Source organism: Stegostoma tigrinum, chromosome 14 (assembly GCF_030684315.1).
Source record: "Stegostoma tigrinum isolate sSteTig4 chromosome 14, sSteTig4.hap1, whole genome shotgun sequence".
In the NCBI taxonomy this organism is placed as follows: domain Eukaryota; kingdom Metazoa; phylum Chordata; class Chondrichthyes; order Orectolobiformes; family Stegostomatidae; genus Stegostoma; species Stegostoma tigrinum.
In genome coordinates this window covers 44,813,839-44,840,487 of record NC_081367.1, presented here as the reverse complement: position 1 = coordinate 44,840,487, position 26,649 = coordinate 44,813,839, and the positions used below count along the sequence as shown (strand labels likewise).

At 39.6% G+C, this 26,649-nt stretch overlaps 1 protein-coding gene across 8 annotated transcripts in view; it reads left to right on the top strand.

The window, feature by feature from the left end:
* Positions 1-25,821, top strand: part of eif4g1a (eukaryotic translation initiation factor 4 gamma, 1a) — a 127,863-nt gene extending 102,042 nt beyond the window's left edge. For all 8 annotated transcript variants that reach the window (XM_048541979.2, XM_048541980.2, XM_048541981.2 and 5 more), the window contains 11 exons: positions 559-655; positions 1,313-1,623; positions 4,364-4,482; positions 4,983-5,155; positions 10,471-10,596; positions 12,708-12,789; positions 12,879-12,977; positions 21,890-22,033; positions 23,106-23,187; positions 23,308-23,451; positions 24,823-25,821. In XM_048541979.2, coding sequence (XP_048397936.2) covers positions 559-655; positions 1,313-1,623; positions 4,364-4,482; positions 4,983-5,155; positions 10,471-10,596; positions 12,708-12,789; positions 12,879-12,977; positions 21,890-22,033; positions 23,106-23,187; positions 23,308-23,451; positions 24,823-25,004 — 1,559 coding nt within the window. In that variant the 3' untranslated portion in view covers positions 25,005-25,821. The remainder of the gene's footprint in view (positions 1-558; positions 656-1,312; positions 1,624-4,363; positions 4,483-4,982; positions 5,156-10,470; positions 10,597-12,707; positions 12,790-12,878; positions 12,978-21,889; positions 22,034-23,105; positions 23,188-23,307; positions 23,452-24,822) is intronic.
* The last annotated feature ends 828 nt before the right edge of the window (positions 25,822-26,649 follow it).

Sequence of the window (26,649 nt, the reverse complement as noted above, 5' to 3'; positions counted from 1 at the left end):
GATTTGATTTGCATCTCAGTTGATTGAATTAGAAGTAAAATTTTCAGAGGGATGTGTATTTCTTGAGTCTGTTCCTGCATTTATAACTAAACTCTTTGCCTCTACATACTCCAGAATGGCTTTTATGAATAAAGATGTATTAATTTCTGTCTCGAACATTTAATTTGTCCACAATATTTTTTATTTGAGGAGGGTGTTTCATATCAGATGTGTGTTGGTGGTCCATAACTTCAAAATTGTGTTTCTTGTTATGCAACCCCTGCCAGTGAAAGCATCTTCTCTATATCCATTCATTCAAATCTTATCACTTCAGGCACTTGGGTCAGCCATTAGATACCACAGCCACCTAGACTCCCTGGAGAATGTGAGCCAAGCCTAAGCAACTTTTGACTTTTAATCCCTGGTGTTTTGATGCATCTGTATTTTAACTTTCTGAAAAAAAAACTTCCTGTGATGTAGCACCTTGTTGTCAAAGTGAAATCTAATCAAGTATCACTGTGTATTGATTTCTTGAGTTGTCTTTAGGCATGAATAATTATTTCCCATTTGTGTGCTTAGGTGTGGATTCGGGAAGGCCAGCCACATTGAACAGATTTTCAGCTCTCCAGCAGTCATCGTCTGCAGACAATTTTGATGCACGGAGAGTTGTCCCCAGGCAAGTTGGTGACTGAGCTTAAGTCTGGTGCATTCTTTTAAAAGTTTTTCAATTGTTAAAACTCAACTCCACTACATCGATTAGAAATGCAAATTTAATTCTTAAATAGGTGTACTTCATTGTTTATATTATTTAATTTGGAAACTGCAGCACTATATGACTTGAATTAACTCATTTTGGAAAGTAAGGAACAAATGCTGATTGTTAAGCTGTGCGTAAAATGTACCCTTAAAAAAACGAAACCAAAACAGTTGCATTGCTTTTCAAATGATATGATGCCAGATCCAAAGCAGTACTTTAGGAATAGAAATAAATAATCTATAGTACTTAAGTAGACTATATGGGCAAATGCAAAGGATGCAACTGTTACATCTGGGTATTTCTGTTGCTGAAAAATTGGATGTTGATATCAGTGAAGTTCAGTGCTTTATCGGAAAAAGAGGTTCATGGAAAAAGTGGTTCGTACCTGTCTAAGATGAGCCCCACAGAAAGGATAAATGCAAAACTCCTTTTTATTTCTCAAACTAAAGTTGTTTTACAAGTGAATCTCACAGAAATAAGTTGCATACAATAATATTTAGTCAGATTTGAGTTAACTGTGATTGATTCATTGTGTAATACTGATTTTTTTTTTCCCCTCCTGGGTGTTGGCAACAGGAGTAGTTCAAGTCGCGATAGAAGTGAAAAGGGGGAGCGTGAGAGGGGAGACAGATTTGAAAGGAGTGAACGTCATGACAGAAATGAGAAAATTGATCATGGTGAAAAGTGTGACAAAAGTGACCGTGCTGAGAAACTTGAGAGAAGTGATCGTAACAGACCCCAACTTACTAAGAGAAGCTACAGCAAAGAAGTAGATGACCGAAGCAGGGAGCGAGAACGACGAAGCTCTCAAGAACCAGTCAGGCGTGTAGCCAGCATGACAGAAGAAAGAGATCGAGGACACGTGCGAGATCAGAGCAGAGAATCTGGTAAGTTGTATGATGATGTTGCAGTTTAAAACGAGAGAATATGCAATATCAAATAGAATTCTGAGAAAAAAATTAACTTCTTCTTTATCTCTTGTTGAAATACTGTTCTAATGAACAGGATTTTTGGAAATAAAAATTTCCTATACACAGAACCCTGTGCTGGGCTATGTGTCCTAAACTGCATTTGTACTGATTTTGTTTTAAGCATTTGCTAGCAAGATTTGCTGGAGTTGCTTCTGTTGTACAAATTTGTTCTTAACTGAATACCTTTATATGCACCGTTGAGTCCACATGCACTGTTTTTGTTCCCTTACGCATAACCTTTTCCCCCATGTTATGTCCGGGTGGAGAGGTCTTGGTAAACCATTTTAATCGCAGGCAATGAAAGTCAGATCACAAAAGTGAGAAATCAATAGATATTGTATGTCATTATCACCCCCCACTGTGATATTCTTGTCAGTTCTGCGCAATCTTGATTTCAATGTGTGCAGGTTCATCACATTTTGCAGTTCATGATGATAAGATTAAAAAGATCACTGGCCCTGATCATTTTAAATCCATAATCTGTTGTTATTGTCACTAATTTTTATCTGGTCTAATAGGTGCTAATATGTCAGTTATATTCAAGAAGATTTATGTTTCTACTTGAACAGCATATTAAGTTTTTTGGCCACAGTGATCAAGATATTTTTAATAAACTTAGTTTACCTCTAGAATAGGTGTAACTTCAACCCATGCCGCCTCCCTCAAAGGTAGAGACACCAGTACTGTGCCATGAGAACCTTGACCACACTGTTCAAGAAATTTTCTAATCAACCTGTTCAGGAATGATATTGCGTACGTTTGGAGCAAGCAGGACTTCAGCCTAGGCTTCGTGGCCTAGAGATAGGGACACTACCACTGAACCTCGAGCCCCCAAAACAGAGGGGATTCACTGTCAAAACCAGAAAGTTTTAGATCTTCAGCTTAGCACTCTGTCAACTGAGTTATTTGAGCTGTGTAGCCATATTGTCAAAATATTTTTCTAATCAAGCTGTTCAGAGATGTTACTGCACACTTAGAGTAACTGAGACTTGAATCTTGTCCTCCTGGCTCTACAGCTGCATCATAAGAGCCTGTAGCTACAGTGGTCAAGATATTTTCTAATTGACCTGTTTAGCAATGTTATTAAACACCTGTGAAGCTATTGGAACTTGAACTTGTGCCTCCTGGCTCACAGGTAGGAAAATGCCACTATACCCCAAGAGCCCTGAACTCTAATTTCCCAAAGTCGTTTGTCACATTGGTTTCAGCTGTTGTTGACTACTGGCTTGGGGATCTGACTTGACTTTGTATGAAAATAATGTGGCATTAGCATGAAAATTATTCTCTCAAAACTGTTTTGCCTGAGAGATTGTGCCTTTTACCCACCAATTTCATTTTATTGGAAGTGGAATTTAAGGTCAACTATAGTGCTGGAATGCTTAGTTATGTTCATGGGATTTCAAGTCATTCAAGTAACTACTTATTGCCTAGTGAGAAAACCTCTTCAGTAATTGGATAAAATTATTTGTACTGCAGTGGCTGCTGGAGTCTAGTTTCCATTCTGCTATTTGTGCAAGAAGTGTTCCAGAAGTTAGCTACCCTTAATTTTACTAGTTCCATATTCGCTAAATAAACCTGGTTAGAGCTGTGTTGAATTCAACACGAGTTGTAGAACACCCCTACTCAATTATTACACATTTATCACTTTTGAAATATCTGTTCTAGCAACAGGTATTGGGTTAGGTCATTTAGTGTGTCTTGCTCCCAGTGATGGAGCAGTATGTTAATATTGATACCAGTAATGTGGGCATTTCCTTACTGTTGAAGCTAGCCTTGCCAACCTTATAGTATTCTTTTAATGCTGTCATTTTTTTCATGGAGCAAAATCCCTTTCAATCTTCAAATTGCAGTCTTATAATTTTAGAAGCTTGGGGGGAAAAAACATTTTAAACAGGAAAAATAAAGCAGTTATAGTGATCTTGTGTCTTAATGTATAATGAGATGCTTCCAGTGACAACTGAGTTTTTAACAAAATGAGTTCTGGGGGAACAAACATTTTGAGGGTATGAGAGTAGGTGGTGCTGTATTTGGCTGTAGGGCTCAGTGGTTCCATTGGCACAGGCACGAATGCTTTAGCTCCTGAAGGGAAAACATCTCTGCGTGAAATGTGTGTAGATGGCTGTTGAATTGTGGAAAAAATTAAGGGCAAAGTTTTCAAAAACATACTTGAGTATTCAAGGTTTAATGAAAGCAACTTTCCTGTCTAGACATTTGGAAAGCTGTTGCTTATTTAATGACTTTCCCAAAAAAAAATTTCATTCATAAAATTTGAACAAGATCTATTACAAAAGTATTTCAATCTACACATTTACAGGATTTGCAAGAAAACTCAAGATGAATCATCACACAGTTAAGTAATAAGCTGAACACTTGAAGGCTATCTGCCAAGTGCTGAGCAATGGAGTCAGAGTACTTAGCTGCTTGATGACTGGTGCAGACACTATTGAGCCGAAGTGCTGTAAAACTGCTTTAAAATTATATTTAGTGACCGTGGGACCAAAGAGGAGGCTGGATGGTCCTGTGCTATCAGCTATTTGAGAGCTGTAGATATACTATGTGGTGGATTATCAACTTTAAAGTCATCTGAGCTGTAGAAAAGCTGCATTAATTGAGCTAAATGCTTTAAAAAACTTAATTGTGTTCTTTAAATTAATAGTTAAGCTTGAACCGGTCTCTGTATCTGTGACACCTGATAAGCCTGCCCTGTCTGAGGAAGAGTTTGAGAAGAAATCCAAGGCAATCATTGAAGAATATTTGCATATCAATGATATAAAGGCAAGTGCAAATAAGCATGCAACTTTTGATTAGACAAAGGAGTTGGTTCAGATGATTATGCTATTCTAGATTATACAATGGACTTTTTTTTTAAAACTAGCTCAGCTTTTCAGTGCTATGGTTTTTAGTGTTATACAGTGTTTGTCTCAAAGACCCCATAACAGCCAGCAACTTAGCTGTAGCATAGCTGTGTGTGTTGTGGATTTGTCAAAAATACAACTGTACTAAGGAAAACATTGAGAATTTGTAGACTACCTCCCCAACTGTAGCAACTACCCAAACCACAATGCCTCTAGGCTACTAATTAATTAAGAAAATTGTGCAATGATTACAGCTTCTAATAACCTTCAATTGTGTAGCCATACTTCAGGAACGGAATAATGTAATTACTGATAACAGGCAATTGTGCATACACAAATGTAACATTTAGGCAAATTTATAAAACATTGGTTTGTGTGGAATTTCTGAAACAAATTGCAAGTTTGCTTAATTTTCTGTAGGAAGCATCGCAGTGTGTGCAGGAGCTTGAATCACCCAAGACTTTGCACATCTTTGTTCGAAGTGGCATCGAGTCAACTTTGGAGAGAAGTGCGCTAGCAAGAGAACACATGGGAATTCTGTTATATCACCTTGTAAAAGCTGGTATTCTGTCAAAGGAACAGTACTTCAAAGGGTAAATATTGGACCCAATAAATTATTTTTTAAGACATTAGTATTGAACTTGGTTGTTTGGTAATACAGAACTAGAGTACTACTGAAAAGACACATTCTGTTGAACGTTTTCATTTTGCATGCAAAAGGATCTTTGCAAGCAGTGGTGTAAAGGGAAGACAGGATTTTATACTGAGAAGACAATGGTGTTGATTGGCAAATGGATTCTGATTGGTTAGCAAGTTTTCTGTTTGGTAGAGATGTTGCCATGGGCAATGCACCAGTTAGATGACTGACAGCTAATTGCCAGGCTTTGCTCAAGTTTAAATACGACAGATTGACTATGAAGAAGAAGACATCATTTTGAGAAATGAACCAGCGAATGACTGTCACATATGTAATGATTTGAAACAGATGCAGTGGTAGTAAAAAGAAAATCAGGCCTTGTGTTAATAAATATCTTCCAGTTTGCATAAATGTGCCACATTGTGACCCTGACTGTTAATCTTAAAATGTCTGCATATTTGAGTATATGCTGCATTATTTGGCAAATGTTCAATTGTGGAATCATGTTTAATGTTGGACACCTTTTTGAATATTGAGAGGCTGGCTGAACAGAGACAATACCTGTTGCAAACACCTTAAGGGATACACTGTTCAATTAGCCTGGAAGAGTAAGGTTAAAGCAACAAGTGAAGCTTGATGATTGTTCAATATGCATTAATAACATGAGTGTTGTTCTTAACTAACAGATGTTATGATCACTAGTGAATAATAGAGCATATGAATTTCAGTGCTGGTATGGTGTATATGATAACTCTTATGTCCCAAAGAATAGTGGATCAAATCAAAACTGTGTAGTCCTTGGCTGTTTGCTACCTGCAAGCTGTTGGCCAAAACCAGTGTCCAATGAAATTGTTATGGTGCAAAAGAAGGCCGTTCAGTCTGTTGTGCTTGCACACCTCTACAGTGAGCGTCATGACGTAGTACTGATCTCCTGTCTCTTCTCTATATATTTGTACACTATATGCAAATAAGCATCCCATAACTTAACTACTCACTGTGTTAAGTGTTGTTTTTCACATCATCCTTGCTGCTTTCTCACATCACTTTAAATCTATGCCCTCTTGTTCTTTCCACAAGCAAAAGCAGCCTATTCCTATTGTTCTATTCAGCCCGCTCATGATTTTGAAAACCTCTTAACCAAATCTCCTATTAGCTGCCACCTTTGCAACAAGAACTGTCCAAAGTTATTCAATCTATCCTGATAACCCAGCTTTCAATCTCATTCCTAAAGTCATTCTTGTGAATTGTTCCTGCACTCTCCAGTGCATTCACATCTTCCCTATAATGTGGTGCCAACAGCCATATTTAATATTTCAGCTCAAGTCAAATGATGTTTTGTACAAGTTCAACATCACCTCCTTGCTCTTGTACTGTCTTCAACATTATTAGGGGCACAATGTATTAACTGCTTTCCCCATCTGTACTGCCACCTTTAATGATTTCTGTGCACACATGGTGCACCAGCACCACCTTTAGTATTGTACTGCCTGTCTTACATTGCCTTTCAGTGTTCTTATGACCAAAGTGCGTAGAATTTTAGAATTTACAGCACAAAAGGTGTGCCGTTTGATCCACCATGTCTGTCGCGGCTGTTTGGCTACCCAGTTAGTCCCATTCTCTAGCCCACTAGCTCATCACTTACAAATGTGTATCCAGCTCTCTTTTTAAACCTCCAGTGGAATCCACCTCCACCATGCTCACAGGCAGCGTGTCCAGATCCTAACAACACTCTAATGGCATTTCCCCTCATCTAGCTCAAGACTGTCTTTCTGACAGTCTGGAAATTGTGATTGTTAGCCACTGTACCACCCAGATATTAGTAACTAAGTGGTTAGCACTGCTGTCTCATGTGGCCAAGGACCCAGGTTTGATTCCAGCCTTGGGTGACTATCTGTGTGGAGTTTACAGATTGTGCCTGTGATTGTGTGGGTTTCCTCTAGGTACTCTGGTTTCCTCCCACTATCCAAAGATAGTGTCCAGAATGTGCAGGCTAGGTGGTATAGCTGTTGGGACATGCAGAGTTACAGGGATTGAGTATGTATGAGAGTCTGGGTGGAATGTTCTTTAGAGGGTAATGTGGACTCACTGGGCTGAATGGCCTGCTTCCACACTGATCAGGATTCTGTGCTACCAATGAATGGAAGTGGAATATCCTTAACTCTAATTATTTTAAAAATTCTGAGCACCTCAAAAGTCATCTCTTAATCTTCTCTGCTCCAAGGCGAGTAAACTCAATTTTTCTAATCTTATGTGCAGAATCCCTCATTTATGGTATCATTCTGGTAAATATCCTTTTGTACTCTCCAGGGCATTCACCATCCCTCCTTTAAATCAGGAATCCATAGCTGAACACAGTACTCCAGATGTGGTCTGACCAATAATTTGTAGAGTTGTAGCATCACTTCCTTGCTTTTTATATTCTTTGCCTCTATTTATAAACCCATGGATCATATAAAGCTGCCTTAACTGTTTCAATTTGCCTGGCCACCTCAATTATGCATGTGAATCCTGAAGTCCCTCTGCTCCTGTGTTCCCCTCAAAGTTGTACCATATTGCCTCTGTTTCTTGTACCAAAATGCATTACCTCGTATTTCTCTGCATTGAATTTCATCTACCAAGTGCCTGCCCATTTTGCCAACTTGTCAATCTCTGAAGTTGCTCAGCATCATCTTGACAATTCACTTACCCCCTAGCTTAGTATCATCTGCAAATTTAGAGATTTCTGCCTCAACACCCATCACCAAATTGTTATATAAAACAGAAAATGCAAGAGTCCCAGCGCTGATCCTTGGGGATCACCAGTTTTGACTCCTTTTCTAATCTGGCAGATATCTGTCTATAGCTATCCTCTGTTTTCTACCTTTTTAGCCATATTCTAATCCATCAGCTCATACTTTTTTCTTTGCATTGAACATCATCTGTCACCTATCTGCCCACTCCAACTTATCAAAGTCCTTTTGGCGTTCCATCCTGCCGTCCTGTCAGTTTACATTTCTTCCAAGTTTTTCCATCATCTGCAGATTTTGAAATTGTCACCTGCAAGTGATGATTCAGATCATAATATATATTGGGGGGAAAAGCAAAGATCTTGACATTGAACCCAGGGAAGCTCCAGTACAAACGTTCCTTTGGTCTTAAAGTATCCATTGACCATTGCTCTCTTTCCCATCACTCAGCCAATTTTAGACCTCTGTTTCTGTCTGTGATCTGTAACACCTGTACCTATAACATTTTACAAGTCTGTTGTGTAACAATGTATCAAAAACTTGGAAATTGCAAGTTTGTAAACTGCATATCACCAGCATACCCTTATTGAGCCATTGTTTTTTGAAATCCATACTGGATGTTCATAATCGCCTTATCTTTTTTCCATGTAACTGCTACTTCTATCCTGAGTATTTGTTTCTAGAAGCTTCCCCATCACCAGCGTTGAACTGACTAGTCTGTAGTTGCTGGGTTTATTCTTTAAAGCCTTTCCTGAACAAGACTGTGCAATGTTGACAATTCGCCAGTCTTCTGGCCCACAACTCCCTTTAAAATCAGCAGATGGGTCTCAGCTGGTTCCTTGTCAAGTTTAAGTACCTATCACTTCCAGCACTATTTTCTTATGAATTCTTGAAGTCTTCTAGTGGCAGAATTTCTTCCGACATCAGAATCCTCTTTCATAATGAAAGATGTAAAGTTTTCATTTTTCAGTTCAGTCATACAGGTGTGAATCCCCTTTTTAATCTTCACTTGGACTTGCTCCTCTCAGCTGCTCCTTTTGCTACGTATGTGCCTACTGAATGCTTTGCGATTCCCTTTTTTTTGTTAGATGCTGGTCATTTCTCATAATTTCTGTTTGCTTCTCTTATTTGCATTTGGCCTCTCCCCGAAATCTTCAGCATTTCTTATTGGTTCTCTTGGTATTTTCTGCCTTCTACCTGTGTTAAGTGAACTTTTTTTCGAATGTTAATTTCTCCCTCCTTTACCATCCAGAAAACTCTTTGCCCTATGTTTCCCCTTTGAGGGAATATATCTCGACTGTACCTGAAACATCAGCTCTTTGAAGGTAGCACACTGTTCAGTTACTGTTTTACCCAGCAACCTCCTGGTGCAGCCAATCCTGCCCAGCTGTGTTCATGTCCCACTGAAGTTTGCTCTCTACTAGTTTATTTTTCTTGTTTGGATTGTTGCGTATCATTCTCCACCACCGTCCTGAACTTTGAGACAATGATCACTTACTCCTTGAAATGCTTCCCCCATTGTTACTTGATCTGCTTGGCCCACCTCATTTCCAAGTGCTAGATTGTACAATGCATCCTTTCTTCTTGGACTGAAACGTACTATTGTGGGCAACTCTTATGAATGCAGTCTAGGAACACCTGTCCCTTGCTGTGCCTTACCATACCAGTATCTTCATCTTCATTTAGATATTTCAAATGTTTTCACGCCCAGCCACCAACAAAAACATTGTACAGTATTTACTGAATAATCCTGAGTGTGCTCATAATAATTCTGACAGCTAATTTAGGATTGCCAGCCAGGTTGACAGTGAGATGCTTTTGCACTTACTGGAAGCTATGTATATTAATACACAAGGTCTTGTTCTTTGCAGATGGAAAGACCTTATGCACACATTGCACCTGTTCTGAATTAATAGAGCAAGTGATAGCTATTCTGATTCATCTTTCAAGTCGACCTGTAGTTAAAACTTAAACATAGTTTTGCTATTAACTGTTTGTCATCTAGTCTGTGCATTCTCAATGGCAATCGTGCACTAGTCAAAGTCCACTTGGAATAAATAAGCACTTTTCTCATATAATCTAAAACATGGTTTTCCTTTTATCTGTTTTCTCTAGTGAATTATCTTGATGAATGCAAGATGAAAAGCTTTGACAAAATATATTTTGAAAGAAATTCTCAATATTGTACTTTTTGAGACACTACAGCTTTGACTAGTTTAGTATCTGCATCAACTATATTCCTCAGTTGCTGTGAGGACTTGTGCCTTTAGGTTTTTATTCAATAACTCTCAAAAAGCATTAATTCCATTACTTATGACTCTGCATCTTCTTTTCTTTCCTCAACTGTTTTGCCAGATATGATGACTGAAATTTTTGCGTTCATGTTAACTTGTGAATGTGAGATCAGTAATGCTACAGAATTATTAGATCTGCAAAATTTGGTTGTGCATTTTAATGCCCCAATCTTTACATGCCAATATAATTAGTTTGTGTAGCAGTTTTACCTAATCAATAACTTAATACTTTTTTATTTTTGTAACCACAGACTACATGAAATCCTTGAAATAGCGGAAGATATGGAAATTGATATCCCACATATATGGCAATATCTTGCTGAACTAATTGTTCACATGCTACATGATGGAGGCGTACCAATGGGAGATCTTTTCAGGTAATAACTTTTGCTGATGTTAGGAATTAATCAAACAATGAAAATTGCATTAATGTGGCATAAACAGAAAAATAGTAAATATAAATGAATTACTATTCTAAAATAGTCTTTTAAAATCCTTGATCGTAACCTGCACTTTAAAGCCTGTGAATGTCAAAAATTAAGGCAAACGTTGGTGCAGATGTGTACCAAGGAGCAGTGAATAGAATGATGGATCAATTGGGTTGATTCTGCTAAGAGGTAAGATACTAGTCGTTAAATTGCCCTGGCCCTAGTTGCATGATGAATACTGTGTTTAGAAGTTCCATGTTCATTTCAAGTCATATTTGAAAAGTTGCACATCAGTAAGACAGCAGCAATTCAATGGAATGCTCACGCTAGAGCATGAGTCTTGGCATAGAGCTTTAACCCATCACCCTGATTCTGGAGAGACTGTTACTATTGAATTAAGATTATCAACTTCTGACTGAGGAGTACTAGTTTAAGTAGATTATCTCCTGGCTTTTAGAAATGCTGTTCAGATGTGATATTGAATTTCCAGTTTCATGTTTAGGACAGGAGAGACTGCTCCTCTGATGCTGCTTGGCCTGCTGTGTTCATCCAGCTCTACACCTTGTTATCTCGGATTCTCCAGCATCTGCAGTTCCTATTATCTCTGACTAAAAGTTCACCTACCTTTAGTAGGTATATTTAATAGATTGAATATGATGAACTCACAAATGCAAGTCCATCAGTCTGTGTTAACTGGAAATTTGAAACTGTAAAGCTCTTCCCTCCAGATTAGATGGGCACGTGTGGGTTCTGAATCCATTCTCGAGCTGAGCTAATGCTCCATTACGTGCTGAATTTGTTAGCGTTGCCATTCTTCAGATGAGACTTGGAGGGTGGGGGCAGCAGGAAAAGGCTCATGTTAAAATGCAATTGTACCACTTCAAGGACAGATTTTTCTGTAGGCCAACATTTCGATCTTGGTCATGATCACTAAAACAAAATGGTAGCTGGTTATTTATTTCCACAGCTGTTTATTGGGTCTTGTTCTGTTGCAAAGTAGTATGTTTTTGGAGGTGATTGAAAGCTGTGATCATTTGCTACATGACTGGAAGGCTGAAATACTGTCTGGACCCATTCAAAACCAATTGTCAAGTAAATGCATGGCTTAATGTGAGCATATTCATATTTCTGTGATGCAAATGTGATTATTGAGATAGCGAGTTTTGAGGAAGATTTGTAGCTCAGGTTGAGTTTCTGGATGTGAGTTTCCTCGCTGAGCTGGAAGGTTAGTTTTCAGATGTTTTGTCACCATTCTAGGTAACATCATCAGTGAACCTCCGATGAAGCGCTGGTGTTATGTCCCGCTTTCTATTTATCTGTTTAGGTTTCCTTGGGTTGGTGATGTCATTTCCTACATTGGTGATGTCATTTCCTTACATACAGATGAGGAAGGACACCATTTTGATTGGGACAACACATCCATCCTAGGACAAGCCAAACAGAGACACGCACGAGAATTCCTAGAAGCATGGCATTCCAACTGGAACTCCATCAACAAACACATTGGCTCCAAGTCAATCTACCAGCCTCTGAGAAGAAGAACAGGAAATGACATCACCAATGTAGGAAATGACATCACCAACCCAAGGAAACCTAAACAGATAAATAGAAAGCGGGACATAACACCAGCGCTTCATTGAAGGTTCACTGATGAGGTTACCTAGAATGGTGACACAACGTCTGAAAACTAACCTTCCAGCTCAGCGAGCAAACTCACATCCAGTGATTATTGAGTACATGACCTTTTATTTCAAGGATGAACGGGCACAGATTCCTTTGTATGCTAGTTCATGGGCCTCAATTAGGTTAAAATTTAAAGATGATTTTCCTGAGTATGAAAAGCTTTTCAACCTGGTTGTTATGAGGAAGAAGTACTTCAGTTGACAGAATGTTTGTTTGAATTTGAGCATGCTTTTGGTTCCAAAACTGAACATGTGTCCTATATCTTCTCACAAAATGTTCTGAGGGGTTCTTCATTGCATCACTTGGTATCACAAGATTTTGTATGAATTGTCGTGAAATTAATTTTTTAACTTTTCCTTAAATTGTTTTCCTCGCAGAGAAGTGGCCAAACCATTGATCACCATTGGAAAGGCCGGCCTTCTGCTTGCTGATTTACTATCTTTACTTTGCAAAGGAATGGTAAGCTTTGATTATTTGATGCAAGTTCATATTTATGTCCATGTTGTTTAAAGTTGATAGGTCTCTCATTGAATTTGTCAATCTTGCAGAGTCGTAAGAAGGCAGGCTGTTTGTGGAGAGAGGGTGGTCTAAGCTGGAAGGAATTCCTTCCTGAGGAAAAAGACATCAACCAATTTGTCACAGATAAGGTATTTATAATTTACATCTAATATGTCTTATATTTGTGAGCCCAAGGGGCAGTAGTACATGTCTTTTTTATTTGGTACTGAGTTTTGAGTATTGCTTTGGTGCATGCAGCTTTTTGATAGGCGTAATGTTTGTCAATAGGTCCATTGCCACAGAAAACATTACCTTCTAGGACATACATGCAGTACTGTTGTTGCTGAGGAAGTCCTACTTGGTGACTTGTATCCCACTCAAGTTGCTTGAATCCTTTAATCGATTTTGAGTCCTTTTTTGGTGCAGCACTAGTGTGTAAAAAGTTACGCTACTTATTGCAAAGAGCCTATTTGTTCAGTTTAATGACATATATTAAAACTAATGTATGTATAGGTTGACAGTTTATATTTGTACTTGTTTAAAACTTGTGCACTCAAACACTCCTCATTAACTATATAGCCTGGCCCTATGGTGATGCTACAATGTTAACCCATCTGTACCACTTGCTGCACTTGGAGGAATTCACCATTGCCAAGATAGCGTGGAATAGCCTGTTATCTTAAGTGCTGTGCCTTCATGAAAATCCTGATGTGCAGCCTGGTCAGTTCAGAATTGCCCTGCACGATGATAGACCCAGCCTACCTGGGCTGAGGTTGCCACCTGGATCAGTGTGCTCTCGGCCATCTGGAGGAATGGTTAATAGTATAGAATGTCATCTTCTACTTTACGCTATTGTCTTTTCTGCTGCTTCACACTCACTGCATCTCTGCTACTGCACACACCTCCCACAAAGGCTCATCCTCTACCACCCTAACTGTGGTATGCAACATCTTCGCTCATGCTTTTATCCACCCCAACACCTAATATCACCAGTCTACATGCCCTCTGCGCCCCCCCCCACTGACTCAGTCACTAAGAGTAACCTGCCAACTTTCCCTCGTGCTGCAGTATCAACAAGCTGCTCTACCCATTTCTTATCGCTCTGTCATTTGGTTCTCTAATTCCAGGGGAAACAGCCAACTGTAGGACAGACAGAGTCAAAATTATTGTTAGGCTGCTAATGTTCAACTCTTCTTGCTCTGAGGAGAGGATCCAGATCCTGACCGGCTCAAGTGGCTGATTGGCTGTGCCCAAGCTTCTAGGTTGTAACTAAAATCTGTCCTTGATTTACTGTACGGGGACCCACTGAAGGCAGTCTCTATTGACTAAGGACTGCTGACAATTAAGAAATATCCTAGCTTTGTGTCATTGTTCAACAGCAAAGCCAGATTGAAATAATGCGAACCTGGTAGCTTTGGTATGACAAAGTGCTAAAAGACAGTGAAGGGATGCTGTGAATATTGAGATGGGCTCGAGATAGATTGAGGGCTAAGACAGCAAGCAGACAGCCTTGAGATGCAGCCCATGAGCAGCTGGGTGGCAGACCCTGTGTGCACAATATTCTTGAAACAGCTGTCCAATGCTGGTTGTCCATGTGCAGCTATGTACTGCAAAAGTATCCTGAGTGTGGTTTGGAAAGATTCCAAGGGTTCTGAGAAGTTCATAGATGTTGGATAGCAACTTCCATAGACAGTTGCATGCAGCTGATGCCCTGGAATGTGCCCTGATACATTGCTGGCTTTTCCAATCATAGTGGCCTGAAAGAGCAAATGCTGTAGTGAAGCTATCAAATACCCAATCTGACCTTTGTATCTGGAATTGTTGTCTGCGTTCCTGACAGTGGGAAGTAGGATGGAAAGCTGCATATTAATTGCAGATCCTGCCTCATTAATTTGGCTGACAAAAAGCAGTAGTCCCCATCAAGCATCTCGTTGCTTTCTTGTGTAAGTCTTGTCTTGGCACCTGTCTTCGGGAGCAAGTCTTTGCATTTTTAAATGTTGAGAAGGGCCTCACCCAATTTGTTGTGTGATGTTCCCAGACTTTGCACTGTTCAGGTTCCTATTAAGTGTCCTCCACAGCAATCCTTTGTCCTCTGTGATTAAACTTGATAAGTGATTCTCAGGAATAGAGGATTCCAAAGATTCACAGCTGTTTTGAGTGAATGCATTTCTCCTCATGTCAATCCAAATGACCATTCCATTAGAAGGACACTGTTACCCCATGTTCTAGATTTTTTTCCAACCCAGGTAAGCACTCCCTCTATCCTGCAAGGCCCCTTCTAAAAATTTATATTTTAGCTGTGTTTAAAGTCAAAGGAATAAATGCCTAGTGTAATAACCTCTTGTCATAGAATAACCCCTTCTAAACACAACGCAGTGCAGAGCAGAGGGATTTGGATGGAAGTGCATTGGGCATTGGCAGGACAAGTGGAAAGACCAGTTAATCAAGCAAGCATGCAGAAGCGATTTTATATGAACGGTTCCAGGAATGAGAAACTTGAGTCATGAGGATAGGTTGAATAAGTTGGAACTGTTCTCCTTTTTGAGGGTAAAAAGGCTGAGGGGAAATTTGATAGACACTTTCAAAATCATCGGAGTACAGATAGAGTATATAGCGAGACACTGCTCCCATTGATAAAAGGAATGAGTACAAAAAACACTGACTTAAAGTTATGTGCAAAAGAAACAAAGGTGATGAGAGCTTTTACTTCGAGTAAGTCGATGGCAATGGTGAGCAAGTATACAGGGGAAAAGATGAGCTGGCGACTTGCTGATGATGGGCATTTGAAGACATGGGTGGAATAGCCACCTTTCTGCATTGTAGCAGCTCTGTGAAAAGATAATTGTTCACTCTTTTTGTCCATGCTGGCTCTTTACATGACAAATTTAGGGAGTGATGCTTTGTTCTTTCCTCATGGCTTTGTAGATCTTTTTGCTTGTGTTGCTTCTCCAATTTTCTTTGGAAAGCCATAATATAAACTGACTCTCATTTTTGGACAATGCATTGCAGAGCCTAACCACTCGCATTTTAAAAATAAAATGTTTTACTTGTTGCTGTTGATTCTTTTAGCATTTGTCTAAAATGAATATTCTCTAGTTTCTGACCCTTGTGATGGGGAATTTTTTTCTGTACTCTGTTTAGACCACTTTGATCTTGAATGTCTGTATTACCGTTTCTCCTCTTCCCTTCTGAGGAAAAATAATGCTTCCCTGGTTTCTCTATACAAGTAACTTGCCTTGTCTCCAGAACTGTTCTTGAATCTTTTCTGCACCCTTTCTAATGCTTTCCATTTTTCCCACTGTCTATTGCCCAGAAATGAACGCAGTACGCCATTTGAAGTTAAATTTGTTTTTTAAAGGTCCCTCATAATTTCATTGCTTTTGCATTTTGTGCCTCTGTTGTACAATCCAGGGTCCTGTTTCTTTTTTAAACCACTCCTTCAACCTGCCCTGCCAATTTCCATGATTCGCATTTGTCCTCTGGTTTCTATTTCTGCATCCCTGTTAAGATTTTATGCTCCTTTGATATTACCTTGTACCTTGCACCAAAATAATCATGTCACACTTCTCTGAATTATTTTCATCTGCCAAACTCATTCGCCCTGTCTGTCTGTTTATGAAGTCTATTATCCTCCACCTCCGCCTCCTGGTTCATAATGCTTCCAGGCTAGACCAGTGTGGGTCAAGCAAAGCACTGGGCTGAGTACTACTACTTACAGTAAACGCACTGTACATCTTGCCCCAGTCCAAAAAAGAATGATTCATTGTGAACTTCGATTTGCTCACGCAACTTTGTGATCCTGCTACCCTGTTATTTCTGTTCTGTAGGCTTCAGTTTTGTTTGGAAGCTTTCTAGTGGCACTTTATCAACTGCTGTGTGTAACTCTGTCTACCAATTCAGCTCCCTCAGTTACCTCATCAAAACACTTAAGCTAAACATGATATATCTGTGCTGGCTGTTGCTCATTAATCCAGTTTTTTTTGTAAATGACTGCTAATTTAGTCCTAGAGGTGTGGACTTGTTGGGCCGAAGGGCCTGCCTCCATACTGTAGGGATTCTAAGATTATATTTTCTGAAATCCTTCCATCGTTGAAGTTAAACTGGCTGACTTGTAGCTGAGTTTATGCTCTTGCAGCTCTTTAGTCCCTTGGCAACATCTCCATATCTGAGGGTGACTTCGATATTTATCATTAGTCCTTCCACAGTTTTCACTCTGACTCCCTACAATGTCACTGGATTTAATGTTGCCTGTGATTTATCAGCTTTTTAAACTATTCTCTTCCAAAAACTACTTTGTAGAAAGACTTTAATTTCTGATATCTAACTTAGATCTCATTCATAGAAGTTCATGGAACCATTACAGTGTGGAAACAGGCAATTTGGCCCAACAAAACTCGTCCCTCTGAAGAACATCCCACCCAGACCCATTCCCCCAGCCCTGCATTTTAGCGTGGCCAATCCACCTACCCTGCGCATCTTTGAACTGTGGGAGGAAACTGGAGCACCCAGAAGAACCCCACACAGACACGGAGAATATGCGCACAGTTGCCCAAGGAGGAATTGAACCCGTCCCTGGCACTGTGAGGCAGAAATGCTAAGCACTGAGCCATTGTGCTGCCCTCAAATACATTATACAGTTGACTCCCGATCTTTCCATTTATTGGAACAAAGCTGAAACAGACCTTTCCCTATTGACTTAAATGCCATTACTTGGAATGCCCTCAGGATTTCTTAAATTCATTCGTGGAACATGGGTGTCACTAGCTGGGCCAGCATCCTTGGTTACCTTTTGAGAATGTCATTTTGAACTACTTTCTTGAATTGCAGTCTGTTTGGTGTAGGTACACATGCAATATGTTTGGGGAGGAAATTCCAGGATTTGACACAGTGACACTGAAGGAATGGCAAGATAGGTTCAAGTAAGGGTGGTGAGTGACTTTGAGGAAACTTGCAGGTGGTAGTGTCCCCATATACCCTACTGTGCTTGTCCTTCTGCGAGGACCTGATCGGGTATTCTCTAGAACTTTGGAAACTAGAAGTCATTACTGGGCCCTTTGCTGAGATTTGTATCATCAGTAGCCACAAGTGAGGTGCCGAAAGATTGAAGGTTGGCTAATGTGATACCACTGTTTTAGAAAAATAGTAAGGAAAAGCCAGGGAACTGTTGACTGGTAAACCTGACATCAGTGCTGGACAAGTTTTTGGAGGGTATCCTGAAGGACAGGATTTAAATGTATTTGTAAAGGCAAAGACTGATTAGGGATAGTCAGTATGGCTTTGTGCACAGGAAATCATCTGCTAACTTAAGTCTTTTTTTTGAAGAAATAGTGAAGAGGATTGATGAAGGCAGAATGGTGGCCGTGATCTTATGGACGTCAGTAAGGGGTTTAACAAGGTGCCTTTGGCAGACGGGTTAGCAGGGTTATGTCACGTGGAATACAGGGAGAGCTAGTCTTTTGGATACAGAACTGGCACAAATGTAGTGAGGGGTTGCTTTTCAGATTGGAGGCCTGTGACCAGTGGTGTGCCTCAAGGATCAGTGCTGAGTCCACTGCGTTTTTCCATTTATATAAATGATTTGGATGTGAACGTGGGAGGTATGGCTACTAAGTTTGCAGATGACTCCAAAATTGGTGTAGTGGGCCCTGAAGAAAGTTACCTCAGAGTACAATGGGATCTTGATCAGATGGGCAGATGGAGTTTAAATTTAAATAAATGTGAGGTAATACATTTTGGAAGGTCAAATCAGGGCAGGACTCATGCTTAATGCTAAGGTCTTGGGGAATGTTGCTGAACAAAGTGACCTTGGACTGCAGGTTCGTAGTTTCTTGAAAGTGGAGTTGCAGGTAACTAGGAGAGGAAAAGCATTTGGTCACTGCATTGTGTTTAGGAGTTGGGAGGTGATGTTGTGACTGTACAAGACATTGGTTAGGCCACTTTTCGAATACTGCACGCGGTTCTGGTCTCCCTGCTATAGGGAGGATGTTGTGAAACTTGAAAAAGGGTTCAGAAAAGATTTACAAGGATGTTGCCAGGGTTGGAATAGGCTGGGGCTATTTTCCCTGGATCGTTGGAGGCTGAGGAGTGACCTTTATTGAGGTCAATAAAATCATGAGGGGTGTAGATAGGGTGAATAGCCAAGGTCTTCTCCCTGGGGTGGGGGGAGTCCAGAACTAAAAGGCATAGGTTCAAGGTGAGAGGGGAAATATTGCCTAAGGGGCAACTTCTTCACGCAGAGTGTGGTGTGTGTATGGAATGAGCTGCCAGAGGAAGTAGTGGAGACTGGTTCAATGACAGCATTTAAAAGGCATCTGGATGGGTATATGAATAGTAAAAGTTGAGGGATATGGGTCAAATGCTGGCAAATGATATAGATTAATTTAGGATATCTGTTCAGCATGGGCATGTTGGACTAAAGGTACTGTTTCCATGCAAAGCTTTATGAATTGTGGCTTGTGCATTATAGATGGTGGGCAGACTTTGGAGAATCAGGAGATAAGTTACTTGCCACAGTATTCTCAGTTTTCAACCTGCTCCGTAGCCACAGTGCTTGTGTGGCTACTCTAGTTTATGGTAAATGGTAACCCCTGCGATCTTGATGGTTAGCAATTTAATGATGGGCGCACTTGGACCAATGTTATGAAGATGAGTGTGGATGGTCTTATTAATTACAGAAATGAGGTCAGAAATTCATCTTGAGCTCAAATGGAATATCAAGGTTGCAAACAATTTGGCATAATTTCAGACTGTTGAAATGGAGAGGGTTGAAGTCCATAACTGAACAACTGAGTTTGGCGCAGGAGCTGAAACAATATTTTTCACGAGGAATTTTGTTTTGTTTCTTGGGTTTTGTGGAGGGGTCAAACGAGGTTGCAGTGAGGTAGGTCTTACGGATCTAGCAAACGTATGCCAGCTAATGCCATGCTTTTAAATGATGGCATCAAGGACAGTGTGTATTGTGAATTAGAGGGAGCCAAGGACAGATACCTGGGGATACCAGAAGTAATTTTGGGTGAACAAGATATGCCACTGAAAATGACACTCAAGCTATGATTAGGTGGGTAAGAATAGGATTGGAGGAGAGCAGTTCCACCCAGCTGGACAGTAATGGTGAGGTACTAGAAAAGAATAGTTTGATCAGCTGTATCGCGTGTGGACAGGTGGAAAAAGACAAGGTGAGAAAGTTTTTATTCCTGTCCAGTCTCCCAGGATGTCATCTCCAAATCTTCAGACTGTGCCTCAAATTGTTCATCCAGACATCAATAAAAGTACTGGTCAGAGCTTCTCACATTGATCCTTGCTGTCCTCCACTGGCGATCCAGTGCATTTATATCATCTTTTTGCCTACATGCTGTCTGCTTTCATTCAGCACCGTTATGTTTTTGATGATTTCCAAGCTTTATAAATAAGTCTGTAGTGTGATATCTTTTTCAAAGCTTTCAACAAGTTTAAGGGCAATGCCAAGTGGATTCTCCTCATCCACCAATTTTATTTATAAGATCATCCTGACCTTTTGTGAACCTATGTGGTACCCCTTATTGTGTCACACTTCTTCCAAGCGATCATGTTTGAAGATCTTCAGGAGGAGTAGGCTGTAAAGTCCTGCAGGGTTCTTTGCAATTCAGTAAGATCATGGCCTCAAACCCACTTCTCTGTCTGTTCTTATAAACTCTTAACTGTCATAACATGTGTACAAAATGATCCGAGGTATGGATAGAGTAGACAGCCAGAGACTTTTTCCTAGGGTGGAGGTAGCTGTTACAGGGGGCATAGTTTTAAAGTGAGTGGAGGTGGATATAGGGGAGATGTCAGAGGTAGGCTCTTTACTCAGACTGATAGGGGCGTGGAATGCATTGCCGGAGAGGGTAGTGGAGTCAGCCTCATTAGGGGCATTTAAGCGGATATTAGATAGGCATATGGATGATAGTATAAGGTATGGGTGGAGGTTAGATAGACCTTTAGGATTATGGAAAACGTTTGGCACAACATCATGGGCCGATGGACCTGTACTGTGCTGTACTGTTCTGTTCTATGTTCTGAAACGGTTCAGAACTACTATCCCTGCTGCCACTTCTTCAAGACTGGAAGAAGCAGGCTATATCGTCCAGGGACTTCTATCTTGCGCTCCATTTTAAAAGGAAGATACTTCAGAAATCTGGAATATATGCAATACTGGAAAAATTCTCTCCTGACAGTATCTATGAAGAGAAACAGTTGAGTCTGATATCTGAGGATTTCTGCACAGATACTGTTAGACCTAAGTTTATCCACCACTTTGTTCCTGTCATTTTCTGTCTAGTGGTTACTGTTTTAAGTTATTCCTATGTTGCCTTGTAATTTTCTTCTTATCGTCTGATTTGTGTTCTTTACTTTAAACAGATACAAATCTTTGTTCCAATTCTTGATTCACCACTTTAATTATTTCTTCAACGTTTTCAAGTTAGCTAGTCGTTTCATACTTTAGTAGAAGCACTTAGCTTCAGGTTTCATATTTGTGGCAAGATTATTCTCATCTAATTTTCTATTGTTGTTAAGTCATCCTTTTGTATTGGTTTTGATTTCCACAGTCTTTCTGTTATTGTTGTTGATACCTATAATCCATCCAGGTGCAACTTCATAATGTTTTTAAAAGGTGAAGACTCCATTGACTGAGAATGAAGTCAGAATGCAGTCAGCTATTTAAAAATAGAAGCTGACCTTGCACAGAACATGTCCTGTTGCCCTGAGGATCCTCAGGTGGATATAATTGGCTCAGTTGCTGTGTATTTTTAAGTTAATTTTTTCTTTTGAAACAATACATTGTTCATCTTTAATTTTAATAACTGATTGTATTTGTTCAATTCTCATGGTTTCAATGTCATCTTCAGGAGTAAAGACTGATTCAGAGTAGTCACTAGTATTCCTGAGATCTCCAGCACATCCTTTGCAATCTGTTCAGTGGCCCAAAGCAGTCTTTGACCTTTGACTTAACTTTAAACCTTTTCCATTGTTTTCTTAGTTGGTATGTGCAAGAAAAACCAGAGTAAAACTTTTTTCTTACATTTCACTGTTTATTTAATAGAAAGTGGAGTTTACTCTGGGAAATGAATCTAGTCATGAGGAATCATCAAGCAAAACTGAAGTATCTTTCAATGACTTGTGTGAACGATTTGATAAGTTGATCAAGGAGAAAGCTGACAACCAAAGAATATTTGACTGGATTGAAGTAAGTTTACAAAATTATGGTTTTTGTTTTTTGGAAGGGAAATCAGTTGGGCAAGAGAAGTCTGTGAAAAGAAAGAGACTTGGGTTTTTTAAGATCCTTCCAAGACCACACAACATCCCTAAATACATTACAAAGATTTTATTTCATAGGTACTTAGTGACAAATGTAAGAAATCGAGCAGCATGTGATTTCTGCATAGCAGGCTTCACCACGTAACCATATTGGGAAGGAAGTGGTAAAGTCAGTTTAGTAATCCAGAATGTCGAGGTCTAATATTCTGGGGATATGGGTTTGAATCCCTGAGTGACAGCTGGTGACATTCAAATTCATAAAGTCTGGAATTTTTTAAAAGAAAGGCTTCCTTAATGGTGACCAAGAACAAAGAAAATTACAGCACAGGAACAGGCCCTTTGGCTGTCCAAGCCTGTGCTGATCCAGATCCTCTATCTAAACCTGTCACCTGTTTTCCAAGGATCTGTGTCCCTCTGCTCCTATGCTGATTGTTGTAAAACTTGTATCCTTTAAGGGAAGGAAATGTGCTATCCCTGTATGGCCCAGTCTGCATATGACTCCAGACTTATGGCATTGTGATTGACTCTTAATTACCTTCTGGCTGATTAGGAATGGGCAGTAATTACTGGCCTAACCAATGATGCCCACATTTCATGTATAATGTCTTTTTAAATGAAAATCAAAGGTGATCCATGTCCCTGATGGTGTGAATGACGTGTTAAGTATAAACTAAGGCTCTTCTTCAAAATAGTTTGCTTGTATATTTTATGCTGTCCTGATGAGGCATGCAGAGCAACACTGTCTCAGTACTGATTTGGAATGTCACGTCAATTCTTGGAGTAGGATTTGAACCATCAAACTTCTGGCTGAGTGCTTCAAGTTAGTTACGACTGATATTGTGGTGAGACTTCCCTTTTTTTAAAAAAAGGGATTGGTGGAGAAATGTGTTCTATATGTACAAATGTGTGTTTTGGAGATTTATAGCTACAGTATGTATATACATGCATAACAGGCAAATGTAGGAGTTTTGGTTGCTATATTGAATTGTTTTCTGTTGCAGGCCAACATTGACGAAAAGCAAATTGTGTCATCAGTGTTCATTAGAGCATTAATGAAATCTGTTTGCCACTCTGCTGTTGTATGTAAGTGCACTTTTTGATTTTTAAAGAAACATACTTTTGGAGAATATCTACTGATACTTGTGTTAATATTTTAACTTACTTGCATTTAATATATTCCACTTCTTTTCCTGCCTGTTTTAGTTGAAAACCCAACTCGTGTGGATACAGAGGTCATCCAAAACAGAGTAAAGGTCCTAACTAAATACCTGGATTCTGATCCCCAGCGTGAACTGCAAGCACTCTATGCCCTTCAGGCCTTAATGGCCAAATTAGAGCAGCCACCAAGTAAGTATTGTATACAATTGGACCTTCGATCTGCACCATGAAATGGAGATAAAACCACTTTACAGAGTTCCATCAGCGAAGTTTTTTTAGGCATCTTGCTCAGGAGGGAGAACAGAGTGTTGCGCCCTTATAGATGTCCTTCCATACAACTGATCACTTCTGAAAGCTCCCATAAGAGTTTTGAGAGTTTCAGCTCATGCCACCAATATTACATGGATGTTGAATTCTAATACCATCCTTAGTCTAGGCACAACCTGAAAACTTCAGTTATTTGGAATAACTGTTTCAGGCAGTAGTAGTAATGATTAATATTGCAAGTTGCAACTGAGTGGCTGCTGCCTATAGACCGCGCTCAAATTTATTCCTCAATGCTGCACGTCACCCTCCCCCAACCCCCCCAAAAACCACGTGCACCAAATGTTTTCTAACACAATTGATGGTTCTCCTTGTGTATTTAGAATCAAAGAATCCCTACAGTCTGGAAGCAAACCATTTGGCCCATCAGGTCCACGCTGACCCTCCAAAGACCATGCCACCCAGAGACACCTATCCCCGTAACCCTATATTTCCCATGGCTAATCCACGTAGCCTGTGCGTCCCTGGACACTAGGCAATTCAGCATGGCTCATCCACCTAACTTGAACATCTTTGGTCCGGTTTCCTCCTACAATCCAGCCAGAGGAAGCCTACCAGACGTGGGCAGAATGTGCACCCTCCACACAGATGGTCACCCTGAGACTGTAATCGAACCTGAGTCTCTGGCACTAAGGCAGCAGTGCTAACTGCTGAGCCAAGTTGTGCCGCCCCAATTCTTTAAACTAATATGAGAGAAGAGTTACTTTAAAGGACAGAACATAAAGCAGAAGATGAAAATATCATGAGCATAAGGCATTTCAAACATTACAAAAATAATTGGGCATTTAATGGAATTATAGATTCTGTTTTGTGAAGAGTTTTTCCCATAGGAATATGTTCTGCTCCAGTCTGACTCTCTGACCTCGTTTGTCTCTTGAAGGTGTTTCTGTCAGAGATCCTTGACCCTTTTGGTGTTTCGGTCTTCCCACGTTTTTTCAGAGAGAAACAAAGGGCATTTTCCTTTGCTAATTGTATCAGTAATGTAGATACAATTGGTGCCTAGTACTTGAAGCTGAATTGAGCGATGGTGAAGATATGGTGCAAGCATGCAATCATGTTTTGGTACTTTACACTCATTTGGAAAACCCACAGTAACTTTTCTTAAAAATCCTGGCAAGGTGAATATGTGCAATTTTGCTGCAGTTTCTTTGGATACTGGGTATAAGAGCTCTTAAACATCTGTGCAATTTAGAAACCGTGCTTTGTTAACTCATTTATTTTGTATGTTCTCTGCAGACTTATTAAGGACATTTTTCGATGTTTTGTATGATGAGGATGTTATATCTGAAGAAGCCTTTTACAAATGGGAGTCAAGTAAAGACCCAGCTGAGCAACAAGGAAAAGGAGTAGCTTTGAAATCTGTGACAGCTTTCTTCACCTGGTTAAGAGAAGCTGAAGAAGAATCAGAAGGCAATTAGAAATCATGATTGACCGAAGTCAATCACATAGCGAACGCATCAGGCAGATGAGAACTGTCCTTTGAGTTTTTGCACAATCAAGTGCTTGGTTCTGAGAACGTCTATTCAATAAACCCTTGGTACTTCAAGGTTTTATCTATTTTTTAACATCAGTTCATGTCTAACAAATATAACTATTTAGAAAAAAAAATTAGGGCTGTTGAGATGGTCCTTAAAATTAGGTGGTTGTCATGGGCATAGGAAAGTGGTGGGGATTTTTGATTTTTAATAAAGAATGGTGGCTACCTTGTTGGTGTTAAATTACCAACGATGCAAACAAATTTAGGGATTCCAGGATATATCAACTTGGCTTCCCTAAGCTAGATTTATTTTGAGGGGAGGGGCACTCAGCCTCTAAACCCTCTGTTCTTATGCCTATGAGTTGTATAAAAGCCTTGAACAAGCCTGTAGTGGATTTTAAAAATCAGTAAGAGTTTAACAGTTTAATTAGACAACGTAAAACAGTACAGTTCCTAGGTGATTCTACTTAATGTAGAACAGTTTTAGGACAGTTCTGTAAATAAATGTTCCGCAATACTGCTAATGTAATGCCATGTTATTTCTGCTGTCTTTGATAAAGTGCAGCAGTGTCTCCTGTATTTATAGAATTCCTGAGTTCATAAGGTGCTTGTAATTATCAACAAGAATGAATCCTTCATTGATTACAGTTTAAAATGAATGTGTAAATACTTTTTGCTTTATTAAGTATTTAATTAAAAATTAATGCCTCTTTTCACATCCAAAACTGGAAAATAAAGAACATATTGCAATGTAAAAATTTGTAGTGTTTACTTCTCATGTGGCAAGATATTTGCCTTCTCGAGACCTGCTTGTAGAGTGCAAGGCAAGCAACAGAAAAATATTGACATCATCTTCTAACTGATGTGAGGTGGAACTGATAATTAAGTCTGCAAGATCACCCAGGTGTCCATTGGTTTCAAAAACTGTCCTTTTGGTCCAAGTGACAAGTTTTGATCTTTCAAGATTGTAGCATTGAACAAGTCTGATTTTTCCTTCTTGTTTTGGATTGCAGTCTGGCAGTGGGTTGATCTAACTGTGTGATCTTGGCATTTAATTGAAAATAAACCATTCAAAGTGTATGCTGTGTTCTGGTTAAAACTAAAGGAAAGGCATTGAGTCCTTTTGTTCAGTTACAAAATTACTTGAATATCTGCAGTTACCGTTGTGTCGTTAAGTGGCTGCCTCATTCTTCTTACTGATTTTAACAGTCTAAAGAGCAACAAAGAAAACAACTTGCATTGCTTTAAGCTTTACTACCCACTTCCTCCTTGTATCTTGTAACTTAATTTCTTCTGTGTCTCTGTCAGTACAGAAACCTGTTCCCCCAAATCATGACTTCCCATTCAAATGCGCATCTTTTCACCTGTCTGTTGCTTAATCATTCTGATATCATCTTCAGAGACACCTTGTCCAATTAAAACCTTTACCTTTTATTCTAATGGTTGATCCTCTTGACATAAACCAATGGTTTGTAAGAAACCATTGCCAGATATGCCTGACCACATTGTTTAGGCTGCTGTGTCCTCAGCCAAAAATGATAACTACTCAAAAGATCGAAGTCATCCATTCAGCTGTTCCTGTTGGT